The sequence below is a fragment of the Sceloporus undulatus genome, chromosome 1 (assembly GCF_019175285.1).
Source record: "Sceloporus undulatus isolate JIND9_A2432 ecotype Alabama chromosome 1, SceUnd_v1.1, whole genome shotgun sequence".
NCBI lineage: Eukaryota > Metazoa > Chordata > Lepidosauria > Squamata > Phrynosomatidae > Sceloporus > Sceloporus undulatus.
The window spans coordinates 250870351-250886246 of record NC_056522.1 but is presented as its reverse complement, the minus strand read 5'-3'; the positions used below and the strand labels follow the sequence as shown (position 1 = coordinate 250886246).

General features: G+C 41.6%; 1 protein-coding gene across 1 annotated transcript; it reads right to left on the bottom strand.

The window, feature by feature from the left end:
• Window positions 1–298: 298 nt before the first annotated feature.
• Window positions 299–10488, bottom strand: LOC121918283 (tubulin alpha-1D chain-like). Its single transcript, XM_042444358.1, has 4 exons — window positions 10372–10488; window positions 5706–5928; window positions 3014–3162; window positions 299–1955 (listed from the first exon to the last, which is right to left on the bottom strand). Exons 1-4 carry the CDS (start codon window positions 10372–10374, stop codon window positions 972–974), a joined length of 1359 nt encoding a protein of 452 aa, XP_042300292.1. The 5' UTR covers window positions 10375–10488; the 3' UTR covers window positions 299–971.
• Between the last annotated feature and the right edge of the window lie 5408 nt (window positions 10489–15896).

The window sequence follows — 15896 nt, the reverse complement described above, 5'->3', positions numbered from 1 at the left end:
AAAGTCAGTAATGCTCCAGGTAAATCAGTAAGATTCATAACAAACATCCATAGGCTCAGGCTGTTTTATACAAAAAATATTCTTAAATGTGATAATGTGGTTATTATACCAGAAAAAAAGGAGAAGGGAGAAGGAGTCACGGTATTCATAAATGCTCATAAACATCAGAGACGGAAGAGGAAAGGTGAGAGGTATTTTTCTGAAGCCACAGAAGCATACAATAATTACCCAACGTGGGTCCAATTAGGGAAGTCTCACGGAGGCTATCTTCTGCAAATATGCACTGGGTGCCTTGGAAATTAATAGTAATCAGCAAATCCATCAGGAAAGTTTAGGTGGTACAGTGCTTTATTTGAACCAGCAGAGGCTGGTAAGTTCCAAATCAGTGGGACAGTTCATGTGTTGTAGCTTCTGCTCAGAACTTTAAAGGAGCTACCCAAGCTCTCACAAATAGGATCAGCACCTTTCTCTACCTTGGATATGTGCTTTCAGGTTCAAACTAAACCCCAGAGTGAATTTGCCATTGGTTGCCTCTGCTTAGAACTGAATTTCTGGATAGCATGGCACCACCCTGCAGTGTCAAAGGTGTTTGTCGTATACTCTTAAACTGTACCAGAAAAAGATAATTTTAGCCCAGTATTTCAGCCTCTATATTTGCCTCTCTTACAATTCAGACAGGGAGACTTATCTAGAACTGCAATTGCCAAGGTTCTGTGTTCATTATTCCACTTTGACCAGGTCACCCAAGAGGGATGTGCCATCTGAATGGAGGCAGTAACCTTCAAGAGTCAAGATTGCTCTTATTTTTAAAAGCCAGGTGATTACGTGGCAAGGAAAGTCTGATTAAATTGTAAGTTAGCAAGAAAACTCAGCCACAGTTCTGTGACATAGTTAATATTTTATTTTGGGAAGTGACTACCTGATAGCTAAAGCAATTGTTATTTTAATTTCCCCCATACAAGAATGCTTTGCTAATATTCATCCCCTTCCTCTTCTTCTCCTTCTCCATCAATACTATCTGTCCCCACCTCTTCATAATCCTTCTCCAGGGCAGCCGTGTCTTCTCGTGCCTCAGAGAACTCCCCTTCTTCCATGCCTTCCCCTACGTACCAATGCACAAAGGCCCGTTTGGCATACATCAGATCAAACTTATGATCCAGGCGGGCCCAGGCCTCTGCAATGGCTGTGGTGTTGCTCAACATGCATACTGCTCGCTGCACCTTGGCTAGGTCTCCACCAGGAACCACAGTGGGGGGCTGGTAATTAATTCCTACTTTGAAGCCTGTGGGGCACCAATCTACAAACTGAATGCTGCGCTTTGTTTTAATGGTGGCAATAGCAGCATTGACATCTTTGGGCACCACATCACCTCGGTATAAAAGGCAGCAGGCCATGTATTTGCCATGACGGGGGTCACATTTCACCATCTGGTTAGCAGGTTCAAAACAAGCATTTGTGATCTCAGCCACTGAAAGCTGCTCATGATAAGCCTTCTCTGCAGAGATGACTGGAGAGTAAGTGGCCAGAGGGAAATGGATGCGAGGGTACGGCACTAGGTTAGTCTGGAATTCTGTTAGATCTACATTGAGGGCACCATCAAAACGTAAGGAGGCTGTGATGGAGGAGACAATCTGGCCAATCAGCCTGTTCAGGTTTGTATAAGTTGGACGCTCGATGTCCAGGTTCCTGCGGCAGATATCATAGATAGCTTCATTGTCCACCATGAAAGCACAGTCTGAGTGCTCAAGGGTGGTGTGTGTGGTGAGGATGGAGTTGTAGGGCTCCACTACAGCTGTGGAGATCTGTGGAGCTGGATAAATGGAGAATTCTAGCTTGGACTTCTTGCCATAGTCAACAGAGAGACGTTCCATCAGCAAAGAAGTGAACCCTGAGCCAGTGCCTCCCCCAAAGCTGTGGAAGATAAGGAATCCCTGGAGACCTGTGCACTGGTCAGCCTGTGAAATAAAGGAAACAAGCCAAAAATAGTTAGGTGAAGTCAAGGAACAGAGCGGGGTAGAATGATGGGAGGAAGTAAAACTAACTCAGGGAGGCCCACCAGGGAGGCTGCAAAAGGAGTAAGTCCCAATGAATTGCAGTGGGACTTTTGTGTAAGTATAGTTAAGACTGTATTGTAAGTCTCTGTATTTAAGCATTACAATTTAACAGTCTCATTAATCTCCTAGATTGTGAACTTTTCCAAATTGGTCTAAAAAGGCTTGAATTCTCATAATAGACCTCTTGTTTCACTCTTTTTGGTCTGTCTTTTGTAATGTCTTAGATCTGCAGTAGGGCTCTTCCAAAGGGTTTTAAAAAACAAAATGCATGGGTGTGGCTTGTTAAGACAATCCTATGATTTCAAAGGCAATTTTTCTCTACACAAACACCTTTTTTCTATTTTAGAGCTGGGGTGTTTTAAAGCAAAATTGCCATTTCAGTGATTCACTGATAAATTAAACATCTAAAAAAAAAAAGAGAGAGAGAAGAGATGGTGATGTTTTTGTTCCAATATGTTTCAGTTAAAAAGAAATCCACTTGAAGCTGGGAATGAAATATTGCAGTTAGTGCTGGGAATTAACAAAAAATAGTCCAGGACAGAAGAAATATTATTTGAATATATTTTAAAAACTGAAGAGTGCATCAACATATACCAGAACAACCCAATGCATCCACTGTCCAGAGGAGCCCTGTGAGAAGAGTCTGAAACACTTCTACTCCAGCAGAGCTGGAAGTACTCTAGTACTTTGAAGAAACTCTTGTCCCCATGACAATTGTATCACAGTAGTAACAGACCAACTCTTGCATAAGCAGACACTGAAGCTGTCCAAGATTGCTGTTTGCTCAAGTAGTCTCTGAAAACCACTTGTACTTATCCCACCCTACTCCAGTGTCGTACACTGATGTAGTAACAACAGAACTGTGTGCATCTACATGGTAACATTAATCAACCAAGACGCTTCCCAGATCCCATACAGGCCATCTAGCCCTTGTTTCCCTTCTTGCCAAGCCAAATTACCAGCTTCCGGATCCTGTCCAACACCAAATCAATGATCTCCTTTCCAATTGTGTAGTGTCCACGAGCATAATTATTGGCAGCATCTTCCTTTCCAGTGATCAGCTGTTCTGGGTGGAAAAGCTGGCGATACGTTCCAGTCCGAACCTCATCTAGAGTATACAATATACAAAAGGCCAGATCATTCCCATTCTGAAAAACTCTTCTGTCACTTCCTGCTCTTCTAGTATTTGTCTTCTATATTGTGTTTGTGTGGATTTTTTTTTTTTTTTTGCATCTGCTCTACTGCCTGGCCAAACATTGCTAGGGATTTGGTTTCCATAGCTGATACTGGTACACAGCCCTGGTCTGAGAACCCTTTTGTAAAATATAGAGGATCAAATTTGCCATCATAGATATACAGAACAGAGATACATACATAAATCAAAATTAACATGCTTACCAGAGATGTCAATGTTTTTAATTTGTTTATTGTGACATTATACACAAACATAGGATGTGTAGTTGTAGTTTTAAAAGTATTTGTGTGACAATACAAAATTTGTGGCAATCTGAAATTGATCCCATGAACCAAGCTAGGCTTTTTTTCTACATCTTACACTATTTTACCATATATTGTACAGCAGGTAACCAATCATTCTTCTCAGCTCTACAGAATTACAAGAACTGAGTCAGTGTTTGCATTTTACTTCTAAAATTAGGAATACTATAGTGCAGGAGGATCTAGGAATGACAGTATTTGGATGCTATATATATTAGTTCCAACAACTGTGCATGCACACAACATAATTTCAAGTTATGGCTCTGAGATCAGAGGCACTGGCATAAAGACAGTATACAACTGATACACAGACTTGTCTCTATACAAGAATACTCTGAGCTTGAGCATATATGTTACATGCTTCTAAATCTGCCAGAAATAGAGAACAGAAACATTAGGTTTGTAGTCTACAGTCCCCAGAATGTCAGTGGTCAAGCTGGCTGGAGGATTCTGGGAGATTTTAGTCTTTAAAAAGTAACTTTTCCAAGCATTAGCCAAAATGAAAAAGGTTCTGAGGACTGCCTCATTTCCCAGTCCTCAGAACCTACATGCCACACTTGCCCATTTTTTTTCAAAACATCAAAGGCCACTTGGATTTCAAATAAAAGGGCTATTTTGAGATTGTTTGTTTTTAAAAAGTACAAACTACATCTTCATTCAGAAATGAATTTTAGGGTGGTATGCATAAACATAAAATAATAATAATAATAATAATAATAATAATAATAATAATAATAATACAATGGAACCTCGCCTTACGTGGGGGATCCATCCGGATCCCCCCCCCCCATGTAAGGTGAATTCTGCCTATGCTCGAGTCCCATTATAGTGAATGGAGCGTGTGCACATGGCAGCCACGAACACCATTCAATGTATTACAGCACAGCTTCCATGTAAACCAGAAGCCACGTATGATGTGTCCGCATAAGGAGCAGGCACGCTGTAGTAATAATAATAATAATTATTATTATTATTATTATTATTATTATTATTATTATTATTATTTATAGCCCGCTTCTCCCTGGCGTATAGGGGCAGGTTACAATCAAAATAAAACATAGTAAAATAATAACACAATCCCTAATTCACAATTTAAAATAGAACAGCATAAAAATCAGTTATTAAAATCACAATTAAAATTACAGTAAAATTTACTTCCCATTGCAATGAGGCGGTTTAAGGGAGAGTCAAGGAGGCATAGCTGTGGGACAGTGGAGAGGGCCCATGTATTAGTCTGGGAATGCCCACCGGAAGAGATCTGTCTCAATGGCTTTTTTAAAGGCCTCAAGAGATGTTATGTGATGGATCTTCTCTGACAGGTCATTCTAAAGTTTAGGAGCGGCCGATGAGAAAGTCCTCTGGGTAACCACATTTAAAATTAATAAAATATTAAAACAAAAAGCATTTTAAAATGCAGTGAAACTGAGACAAATAAACTACATAACCAGCTGAAAATATAAAATTAAAATTTCTGGGGAAATGAGGATGTTTTATCATGACCTCAAACGGAATAGAGTGTTGACACCAAACACCCCTCTTTAGGGGAGCATTCAAAAGCTAGTGCACCACAACACAGAGAGCTAACTTTGGCTACAGGTTATAAGTGAAGCATTTAAGGATTATTTATTTATTTATTTATACATACATACATACATACATACATACATACCTGTCTGTACACCTAGATCTCAGGGGCTCCTCTTACTATGTAACCCAAGTTAGCTAAATTTGGTCTGCAATTTTCCTATGTAAAAGTAGTGTTATGGTGCACTATGTATTTGAAGAAGTCCTCAATTTTACAAACTGAGTGCTTTTTATACATCTTTCATGGGTGGGAGTGGGGAGGAGGCTCTAAGATGGCTTCTGGTTAGAAACTTGATGTCATTTGTTCCGTTTGTTCATTAATTGATTCATTTGAATGGACTGAGGCCAGCCCTGTCATTAAGTAGGGTCATGTGGCCTGCCTCGGCAGCAGACTTGAGTATTCCATCAAAGTGCTGAAAATTTTTAAATATTTGGTTTATTATTGTATTTTTTACTCCTATGAACAGTACCAAAATGTCTTGGGCCATACTGGGACATTCTTACTGTCAGTGTTCAGTAAGAATACAGTGGGACGTCTCTCAGGAATGGATATACTTGTGATATACTCACCAATCACTGTGGGCTCCAGATCCACAAAGACAGCCCGAGGCACATGCTTCCCCGCTCCAGTTTCACTGAAGAAAGTATTAAAGGAGTCATCCCCACCACCAATAGTTTTATCACTGGGCATTTGTCCATCTGGCTGAATGCCATGCTCCAGACAATACAGCTCCCAGCATGCATTGCCAATTTGAACACCAGCTTGGCCTACATGGATAGAAATGCACTCACGCTGGGAAGAGAAGGAAAAATCCATCAGTAGTGTGGAAGCCACAAGTCAGAGAAACTTACCAGGGTGAGAGTCAGGATCCCCCAGCTCTGTAAACAGCTGTGCCATGTAGTGAGTTGCCAGTATACATTTATTTTTAGACTAGAGGTGGTAACTGTAGGGGGTGAAGGGGCCACACCTGCTCCATTTTCCAGTCCTCAGAACCTACATGCCACACTTGCCCATTTTTTTCAAAACATCAAAGGCCACTTGGGTTTCAATGAAAAGGGCTATTTTGAGAATAAACACTCTCCCAACTTTGCCTTCAAATGGAGAAGCACATCTTCTAGAGCCTTCTTGGGATGTAAATCTGAAAATGGGGGCTGAATGTAATGCCCTAGGGTTCTATTTAGGGTTGCCATAAGTCAGGACCTCCAAATAGGGACAAATGTAGGACAAAAAATTCAAATGTAGGACATTTCTTTTAAATGGAGGACACGCAGAAAAAAATTGATGATTTTTTTAAAAATGTTAATATAAATGCATGTTTCTTAGGCATGATCAAAATGAAGGACATTCTGGCATTATTCCTAGACAGATGGCAGAAATTTACTTCCCTTTTGGGCCAAACACCCCCCATTCCAAAACACACACAACTGCACATTTGGGCATTTGGCATGGCTTTATTTAACATGGCTTCTTGCAAATTTCATAGAATCATAGAGTTGGAAGAGACGCAAGGGCCATCCAGTCCAACCCCTGCCATGCAGGAACTCTCAATCAAAGCATCCACGACAGAGAGGCTTATTGCATAACCAAACACTTTGGGTTTAATACTTAACATGGGTTAACATGGCTATGCATATTGAACATGTCAAGGTGGTTTAACAAGAAGTGGATTTGCCCTCGGTTAATAAAAATACAGAAAGGGGAAAATAAATGCACATATTCTGGGGAAAACCCCACTTAATAAAAATACAGAAAGGGGAAAATAAATACACACAGATGGGGCCAAAAATCCACTAAATAAAAATACAGGGGAGATAAATAAATACATAAAAACTGACTCACACAGCTAGGTCTTTGGGTGCTAGTAACAATAATATTGCCCCCCACTTGCCCGCTGCTGCCCTCGGACCACCTCAGTAGTCCTTCGCCGGCCCGCGGGGAGTAAACAGAGGAAAGCTCCTCCTCTTTAAGTTGGGCAGCCAATGGGGACAGAGAGCTGGAACAGCCCCGCCCCCTGCCAGGCGTCACAGACTCCTGAAGCAGGGGGCGGGCTGTTCCGCTATTGGCCAGCCCAGCCTGCCAGCCAACCAGAGGAGCTCCAGGCTCTTACTGAGTCCTGCGCGCACCCGCGCAGAACTCTGGGGGCTTGTGGGCTTGCGGAAAAGCTGTGTCGGTGGCGGCGGCTGCCACAAGAACAACCACATTGGTGGCAGCGGCAAGTAAGAGCGGCTGCAAGTAAGAGCGGCCAAAGGCGGCGCCGCCGCGGCACCCTAACAAAACCCAGGGGGCACCCGGGACAGAAGCAAAACCGGGCCAGGACCGTGCAGAATGGTCCAAAAGCGGGAATGTCCCACCACCACCCTGGGATATGGCAACCCTAGTTCTACTGGAAGCCTGCTCACAGATTCTGCTCATCCAAGATTGTTGTTGAGGACAAGAGGGTCTATACAGGTTTTCCAATTTGGGCTGAAGCTTTGCTTGAACAGCAATGTTCTTCTAACCTCTGGATTATTGTGGTGTTCCCTTTGGCCCTGAGTTCATGGCACAGCTCCCTGCAAAGGCTCAGACATGGTTCTGCCAGAGTCAACAAAACATATGACCTCTGGAAAAATGTGGAAGATGCTGTCATTCTTTCCATATTCCACTGAGATTTTCCTCATTTTGGCCCAGCTCTCTAATTTGTTAAAGTCATTTTGAATTCTGATCCTGTCTTCTGACATATTACAACCCCTCCTAATTTGGTGCCATCTGCAAATTTTATAAGTATGCCCTCTGTTCCATCATCCACGTCATTGATAAAGATGTTGAATAGCACTGGGCCCAGGACAGAACCCTGTGGGACCCAGCTAGTCAAGTCTCTCTAAGATGAAGAGGAGCCATTGATGAGAGCCCTTTGAGGTGAAGTTTTCAAAATTCTGTATGGCAACCTGTGAGGGATGTTATAGCCTTGGAGTTACTGCACTGCCAGAAACTTTAATTAGATGACTTTTGAAGTCCCTTTTAAGTTGTTTTATGGTTCTACAAGCTTTTTCTTGCCTCAGTCCCACCTACAACACAGTCCCTCCCCTAATATCTGCATCCATTCTTCATGACCAATACAGCTATTTTCAGTAGTAAGATTAAAGTAACATAGATTATGGGAGAGACACCACACGTCTGTGTTTTTTTCCTTTTATCTTATTTTATCACACCGATGTTTTTCCCCTTCCACCACAGAGCTCAAAACAGCATACACTGGTGTTTTCTTATCTTGCCATCCACTGATGTGAGTTTCTGCAGATGCTAACCCCAACTGTTTGCAATGGAGGTGCATGCACACAGTCACACTACCATAAAAAGCAATGGGACTTGAAGTCCTGCACTTTTTGTTATCCGCAGAAGGGTCCGGAAGGGATCCCTCATGGCTAAGAAGGGACAACTATACAAGCACTTATTTTATTTTCTGGTTTGTGTGCTTGTTTGCTTGCATGATTTATATCTGACCTTTCTCCCAATACTGGACACTATCTCTAACAATATAAATTAAAATAGGTTAAATAATATGTAATATAATTTTTTTGAAAACATTAAACAACCATTTAAATAACACTAATTTAAAGCAATTAAAAACACAGTAGCCAGAGTGAAAACTGGAGTGGGCTCCTCTACCTTTAATGGTTGTGCAGAAGAGGGAATTTTAACAGGTTGTGCTCATCATGCAACCAGGTAACAAGCAACACCTGCTGGAATTCCCTCTTGTTGTTGCTGCTGTGTACCTTCAAGTCATTTCTGGCTTATGGCAACCCTAAGGTGAACCTTTCATGGGTTTTCTTGGCAGAATTTGTTCAGAGTGAGGTTGCTTCTAACCTTCCTCTGAGGCAGAGTATGTGACTTGCTGAAGGTCATACACAAATATTGAAGGGTGAGGATCTGTCTCCAGCTTTTACTTCAATAACACTAGAATTCAACATATATTATACATTGAAACATAGAACACATACATTGAACAACCTTCTCCCCCAACCTGGTTGAGTATACCAATTAAAGTCTTGAGGGCTGTTTAAACAAGATCTTCTCCTGCCAGTGAAAAGAGAGCAGAGAGAGGACCCTATATTCACTTCCAAGCACAGTGAGGATGTTTAAATTGCATGGGGAACAGGATTGTTGGAGACACTGTTTTTATGCCATCCTTCTACAGCAATGTCAAGGTGGTGTACAGGTTTTAAAGGTTTATCTTCAGAACCATGTAGAGGTTTGGCAATCTGGTTGAAGGCCATCCAGTGAATTTTATGCCTGGTTGGTAATCACACTAGCCACCCCCAATTCCATGCCTTTCAGAGATGTTGAACTCCAGTTTCTCTGTCTCCTTTAGCTAGCTATAACTGGGGAAATGCTTTGTCAATGGGCTTTAGGTTAGGGAAGGCTGGACTATACCACATGTCTTTTAAAAAATAGAATTAAATTAGATGCACACACTCTCCAACATTTCACAAATGAAACTGAAACATGTGCAGCCAGGCAACATCTGAGCGTGGTCAAGATGGCAAGTTACTAATGAGGAAGAAGACACAAGGTAGGAAATGCTACAGCAATTTGCTGTTGCCTGAGTCTATTGGGAAGGACAAGATTCCACCCTTTCTCCTCTACTCTCCTTTCCCCCTGCTGCATTAATCAAGTGGAAACACCTTTTGTACTATGAATTCAGTTTGCCATTGAAGTGGGCTGAGGACAGCAGGGGAATGTTGGAGAAGAAGAGAGAAACTGAGATATTTTAAAATCATTGGGGAAAATGGGACAACAGAAGATTGATCAGGACTGTACCTGCCAAATTGAGACAGCTGGAGGATATACATGATAAGATCCATGCCTAGAGTAGCCTATTTGCATAGCATGTGCACAACAAAAGCTGCACCAATTATTTAAATGACTATACCATCAACATTCCCCACTGTCTAGAACTATGGCTATGCCAAGGAGGAGGAGAACCAGTAGTAGTATAATACCAGGCCACACTGGGAAGCAGACACCACTCCTAGCAGCATCTACAGGTAATACTGATTTTCTTCTTTCTTATCTTTTCTGCACCTGGCAGATTTTGAGCTACAATTTAATACAGATCTAAGTCTATCTGCATTCTCAAAGAGGGGCACAAGGATTATATTGCATTTTATTTTAAGAGAGGGAAATGTGATGACCTGTGGCATGAGGGACTGAAGTTCCCTCCAGGGGACCTAATAAATCCAGGGAGGCAAGACTCACCATCTTGCAAAATGTCTTCAATCTGGCACTGATGAGCTCAGAGGTTGAAGGATGGGAACTGGAAGTTTTGTTTGCAGCAGATGGTTTTTATAGCATTCCAAACCCATCTCCAGGGCAGGAGAGAAACTTTGTTGTTAGAGACGGCCTGGCTAGTCTTTTTTTTTCTTTCTGAATGGTTTCTGGGTTACAGCTAGACTCAGCAAACATCCAGTAATGAACAAGCAGAGCGAAGTTTCTAGGGGCCTTGGTTACACCAAACAATTTGTTACCAGTCTCTGATGTCCATGTGGGAGGGGGATATGGAGCAAATAAGAAGGTGCTTACGTTGTAAAGAAAGCTCATTCAGCCAAGCTATATGGCAAAACCCTGCCCAGCCTTAATGGATATATTTGTTATTATCTATATTTATATATTGCCTCTCTTCCAACAAATCAAAGGCAGTATACACGTCCTCTTCCCCTAAATTTATGATCACAACAACCCTGTGATGTAGTTAAAGCAAGAGATTTGGGGACAAAACCTGAGAGCTAAGCAAAACTCCTTGTAATGTCACAGGAAGTGGGTCTTGGTAATGTCACTGAGCAAGATACTTTAAGCATCATTGACAATTGCACAGAGTATGCCTTTCAAATCAAAATAGTAGGTACAACAAACAAGGAAAATATATATATGCATGCACTTTTCAAGGCAGTGCTCCTACCCTAAGATTTATCCCCTCACCATCAGGCCCAATTAAGAGGGTTCAAGCACTGAGATATGGGGCCAGTCCCTGAGATCTGGCAATCCTAGGCGTTTATCACACTGAGGTTATTGGAGCTAAGATCAGGGGCGAGTGCGGATCGAACGATGCTAATTGACTTTATAACGTGGCTGTTTTTTCACACCTCGTTGCCCATCCGTTGCCCTTCTGAATTGAGGGGGAATTGAATCCAAGGAAGTCACGTGATGCGGATTCAGGCAAAGCGGAGTGAGTGCACATTGTATTTCCACACCAGTGCATACCATGCGGGGTTCAACAATTCGAATTTGGACCCTTGCACATGCTCAGTGGGGCTCTGGATGCATCCTGAACCTTTGCACTTCCGGGGTGAAGAAGGAAGCCTGGCTCCACTTTCATGGGAATGACAGCTTCCCTTTTCTTCCTCCCTTCTATTCTCCCATCCCTGACAGCCAAATTCAAAAGGTCCTCCGTGTCAGAGCCCCCATCCATTTCATCCACATCTACATCTATTCTCCTGTCATTCTCCTCATCTACATCTCTCCTTCCTTTTGTAGCAGTTGCCTTTTCTTAGGTTGCATCCACACTGGTGAGATAATCTGGTTTGACTTCACTTCAACTGTCCTGGCTCAGTGCTGTGGAATTCTGGGAACTTCAGTGTTCTGAGACATTGAGCCTTCTCTGCCAGAGAGCTCTGGTGCCTCAGCAAACTAAGAATGTAAATTATTATTAATATTAATATTAAAAACTATTATTATTATTTTAAAATAATAAATTATTATTATTACTATGGGAGTTGGAGTTTGTTGTGGGGTCCTTGGCTCGAGGCTATGGAATTCTGGGAGTGCCATCTCTGCCTCCAGCCTCCTTTTTCTTTCTCTTCAGATCTGTCATCTGGATCTCCATCCCTAGCCTCACGTGAATGATAGGGAATGGCACATATCTCTAAATGCTCTCTGCTTCATCCAAATGTATCACCCACCGGCAAAATTATTGTTGTTATTATTATTATTAATATTTTGCAGTGAATTTTTTATTAATAATAATAATAATTATTATTATTTCACTGCAAAATAATCAGTGTAGAAACTGCAGTTCTACTTGGAAGTAAACCCTGCCTCCACCTTGGTCCCACTTTGGAGGACGTACTGCCCCCCGCCCCCAAAGAGTCCTTTAGAAACTTTACTAACCCCACTCCCTCTCTTTGCCTCCTCTTTTCCCTTTCTCTCCCCCTCCCCATCTCCTCTCTCCTCACCAGCATGTCTCCTCTCCACCTTAAAACGTGAAGGCATTCATTCAGGGGGGAGCACCAGAAACAAATGGGGCAAAATTGCAGCACGGCTTCATGGGAAATTTGCAACCCAGGGTTTTTGCAGAGCGCAAGCAAATTGGAATTCCACACCAGACCAATCCACAGTGAGTTCAAACCGAGCCTCAATGTGAATCCCATCAATACACTTATTTAGCGCACTGGCCAAAATGGGGAGCCAGTAAGGATTCAGTTCGGAAGCCCCGCAGAAGCACCACTCAAACACCTTCTATTAAAGGAACCAGGTGTCAAAATACACAGCGTTATAATGTCAATTTGCATCGTTCGATCCACACTCACCCCTGATCTTAGCTCCAATAACCTCAGTGTGATAAACGCCCTAGACCAAAGCACTGATGCCTGCTTTAGTGCATCTCAGATGGGCTGGAAGTACAGCTCACTTGCCCTCAGTCCTCTTTGTCTCTTGAGATTTGTGTAACTGCTTTGCTGCCCTTTCCTTTTAATTGCACTTGGAAAGCCTTAGTCATAGTCCCACCTAGAAAATGCACAGTGTCCATGACTCTTGCTGGATCTGAAAATCCCATGGTTCTTTTGATTATGTTAATTCAAACTTACATATGTGTAAAAAATGCCATTGCTTACTATTACAAAATTACTAGAAGAAAAATTCACAGTCTCACACTATTTAATGACACTCATTATCCTTAATAAAGGGTTGTATGAAAACAGAGACCAGTTTCTCTTCTGAAGATATTTGACAAAACTTCCTTTAAATGTCTTTTGGGATTTAACAGGAAAGCCAGCCTTTGAGTATTGGACTATGACTCTGCAGATGAGGGTTCAGTTCCTTGCTCAGCCATGGAAACCCACTGGATGACCTTGGGTGAATCACATACTCTCAGCCCCAGAAAATCCTGTGATAGGATTGCTTTAGGGTTGCCATCAGTCAGAAATGACTTGAAAGCACACATCAGCAACAAAACCTCCTTTCCTGGGGTTGCAGATGGAGAACACCAGAAATATCCCCTTCACCTCCCTCCTCCTCCTATTTTATTTCTTTTCCCAGGTGTATAGCTAAAGTGATAGGGGAGCAAAATCAGAACATTTCCCTTGTGAATTAGAATTCTACTCCCATTGAACTTTTCCTTCAGTACACAAATTTTTAGATTTGTAGAGAGTAATACACTGAAAATCATTGGCTCCTAGAACTCTTATACTTGCTATATTTGCATCCCCTTGCTAATTTTGCCTGCAACTTTGTATTTCTAGATGCTCAGCTCAAGTTTTAAGTGATTGAAGTGCTAGAAAATGGGGGTGGGGGGAATAACACTTTCATTTGGACAGGCAGGATTCTTATTTGCAGGACAATGCCCTCATTTTGTCACACACACCCCCAGCTATACTCACATCCTTCTCCCACTCTTTTTCCCATTTCTCTCTTCTTGTTTTGTTAACTGTTTACAAAACTCGGTTTTATATGGAAGTATTGCTGCTGCACTGTGGTTTATTGTTTTAACTTTATTTGTACACTGCCCTGGTAATGGTAAGGATAAAGAGTGGGTTTTAAAAATGTTGGAATGAATGAATAGGTCTGGGCATCCTGTGCTTTTGTTACTGGGATTGTAGAATGACATAAAAGTTGGTATTTGAGCCAAGAGTTAGGAGAGTTTACAAAGGGAAGGAGTTAAGTACATCTGGATCAACTGTTATAAAATACAAGTTATCTTCTTGTACTGTTAGAATTATTTTTTAAAAACATGTGAATAAGAAGTTTTAAATTATGCTTACTCTCAATTTTACAACAACAAAAAAACCCAAAACCTACATTGCTATTATTATATCGCTTAGATTATGTATTTTATTTCTCTAAAATTAAAAGATATAAATATTTTCATACTGACCAGGATTATTTAAAACTGGCCATGATGTGGAAGTGATATCAGATGGTTCTTCTGAGGTATCCTGCATTGACTGCTATCAAAAGCAGGATACAAGAGTGTGGTGGAGAGTGAGTTGATAGATGAACAAAACCAGACTTATTCTAACATTACAAATGCAATCTCAGGCCAGAGCTTTAGGGACTGTTACTTATTTAAATTGCAACTCCCAGAATCCTCTAGTCAGTATGGCCATTGTAACTGGTTATACTGTGTGTGTGTATTTGCCTTCAAATTTCTGTGAACTTATGGCATCCCCATGAATTTGAAAGGCAAGGAATACTCAGAGATGGTTTTGCCAGTTCCCTCCTTTTAAATATAGTTTTCTGCACCTGGTATTTCTTGGAGGTTTCCCATCCAAGTACTACCCAGGCGTGATCCTGCTTAGCTTCCAAGATCAAATAGGATCTATTGCCTTTAGAGTATTTAGGCAATACCTCTGGGAGCTGAGGTTGCCACAAAAAAGGAATTTTTCTAAGTTCTAAGGTATGAGGCAACTATAATCATAAAACCTGCCCTGAAATGCTTCTTTGTTAGGTGTGTTCAGCCAAACTGTGACCATAGAGACTTGGGAAGAAATGGGAGGCAAGGGTTAGTTTCTTTATATTTTCTGCTGTCCTCACACATAATAAATAAACATCAATCATTGCATCAATGATTTACCTGACCACTCAGCTTATGTCTGTGTACCAATTTAAGGAGGAGGGAAACTTCAAAGGGTTTGCAGGACCTGATAAATATTTAGCCTTCCAAGACTAAGCTGCAAGCAACAATGCTGTCCCCTTGTGGTGCATGGCAAAGGAAGCATACCGAGGTGGCATTTCCAAGGCAACAAGCAAGTCTCAACAAGAGAGTGTACACTGAGTTAGTGAAGAATGACAGAGGCTCATTTGTAGGAGTAGCACTGGACTGGTGAGAACATGGTAGACCCACAGGCTTTTTCACAGTGGCTTTCCACAGCTTCTCTTTCCTTCCAACCTGGGTCTGTCATTTCCCCTCATTTTTTTAAAAAAAAACCTTTCATGGGTTTTCCAGGTAGTGTAACTCAGTGGGGCATCTTTTGTCCTGAGAAAGTTCCTTCCAATGAAACTTTGCTGTAAATTTCATCCAGGAACCTTCTGGACTTTGAAGAAGGCATCTAAGCATCATGGGTGCCAGAGTCAAGGAGCCATACCTACAAGTAGAATTCCCACAAAGGGACCCTCCAAATGGGCTGGTAAGTTCCTGCCTCTTGATGCATAGCCAGGAAAGGGTTACAGAGCTTTTTTTTACTTGGAAATGTTACTTTCCACCCAGAAAGTCTGGGAGTGGTAGTCCAAATGGTAACTCTTTTAAGCTCTGGGGTTTGGTGGCAGAGCATTCATTCATTACAAGTATGGGGTATTTAAGGGGGAAGCATTAGCCAAAAACTCCCAGTCAGATTCTGACTCAACTTCTTTTCATTAAAGTACAAGTGTGTGCCAAATAGAAAGCTGCTATGTTTGTTGGTATAATTCTTTGTTCAAATGCACAGATCACGTAAATAGCTGTGCTTACAAGAAAAAGGTTTTGGGGAACCATCTTTAGGGAGAAAGGGTAGCAGAAGACAAGTACCTTCACT

Coding starts and splice junctions, on each gene's coding strand:
- LOC121918283 (XM_042444358.1), bottom strand. Junction 3,163..5,705: donor TCTGGAGCCCACAGTGATTG/GTGAGTATATCA, acceptor TGTATACTCTAG/ATGAGGTTCGGACTGGAACG. Junction 1,956..3,013: donor TGGACAGGATCCGGAAGCTG/GTAATTTGGCTT, acceptor TTTATTTCACAG/GCTGACCAGTGCACAGGTCT.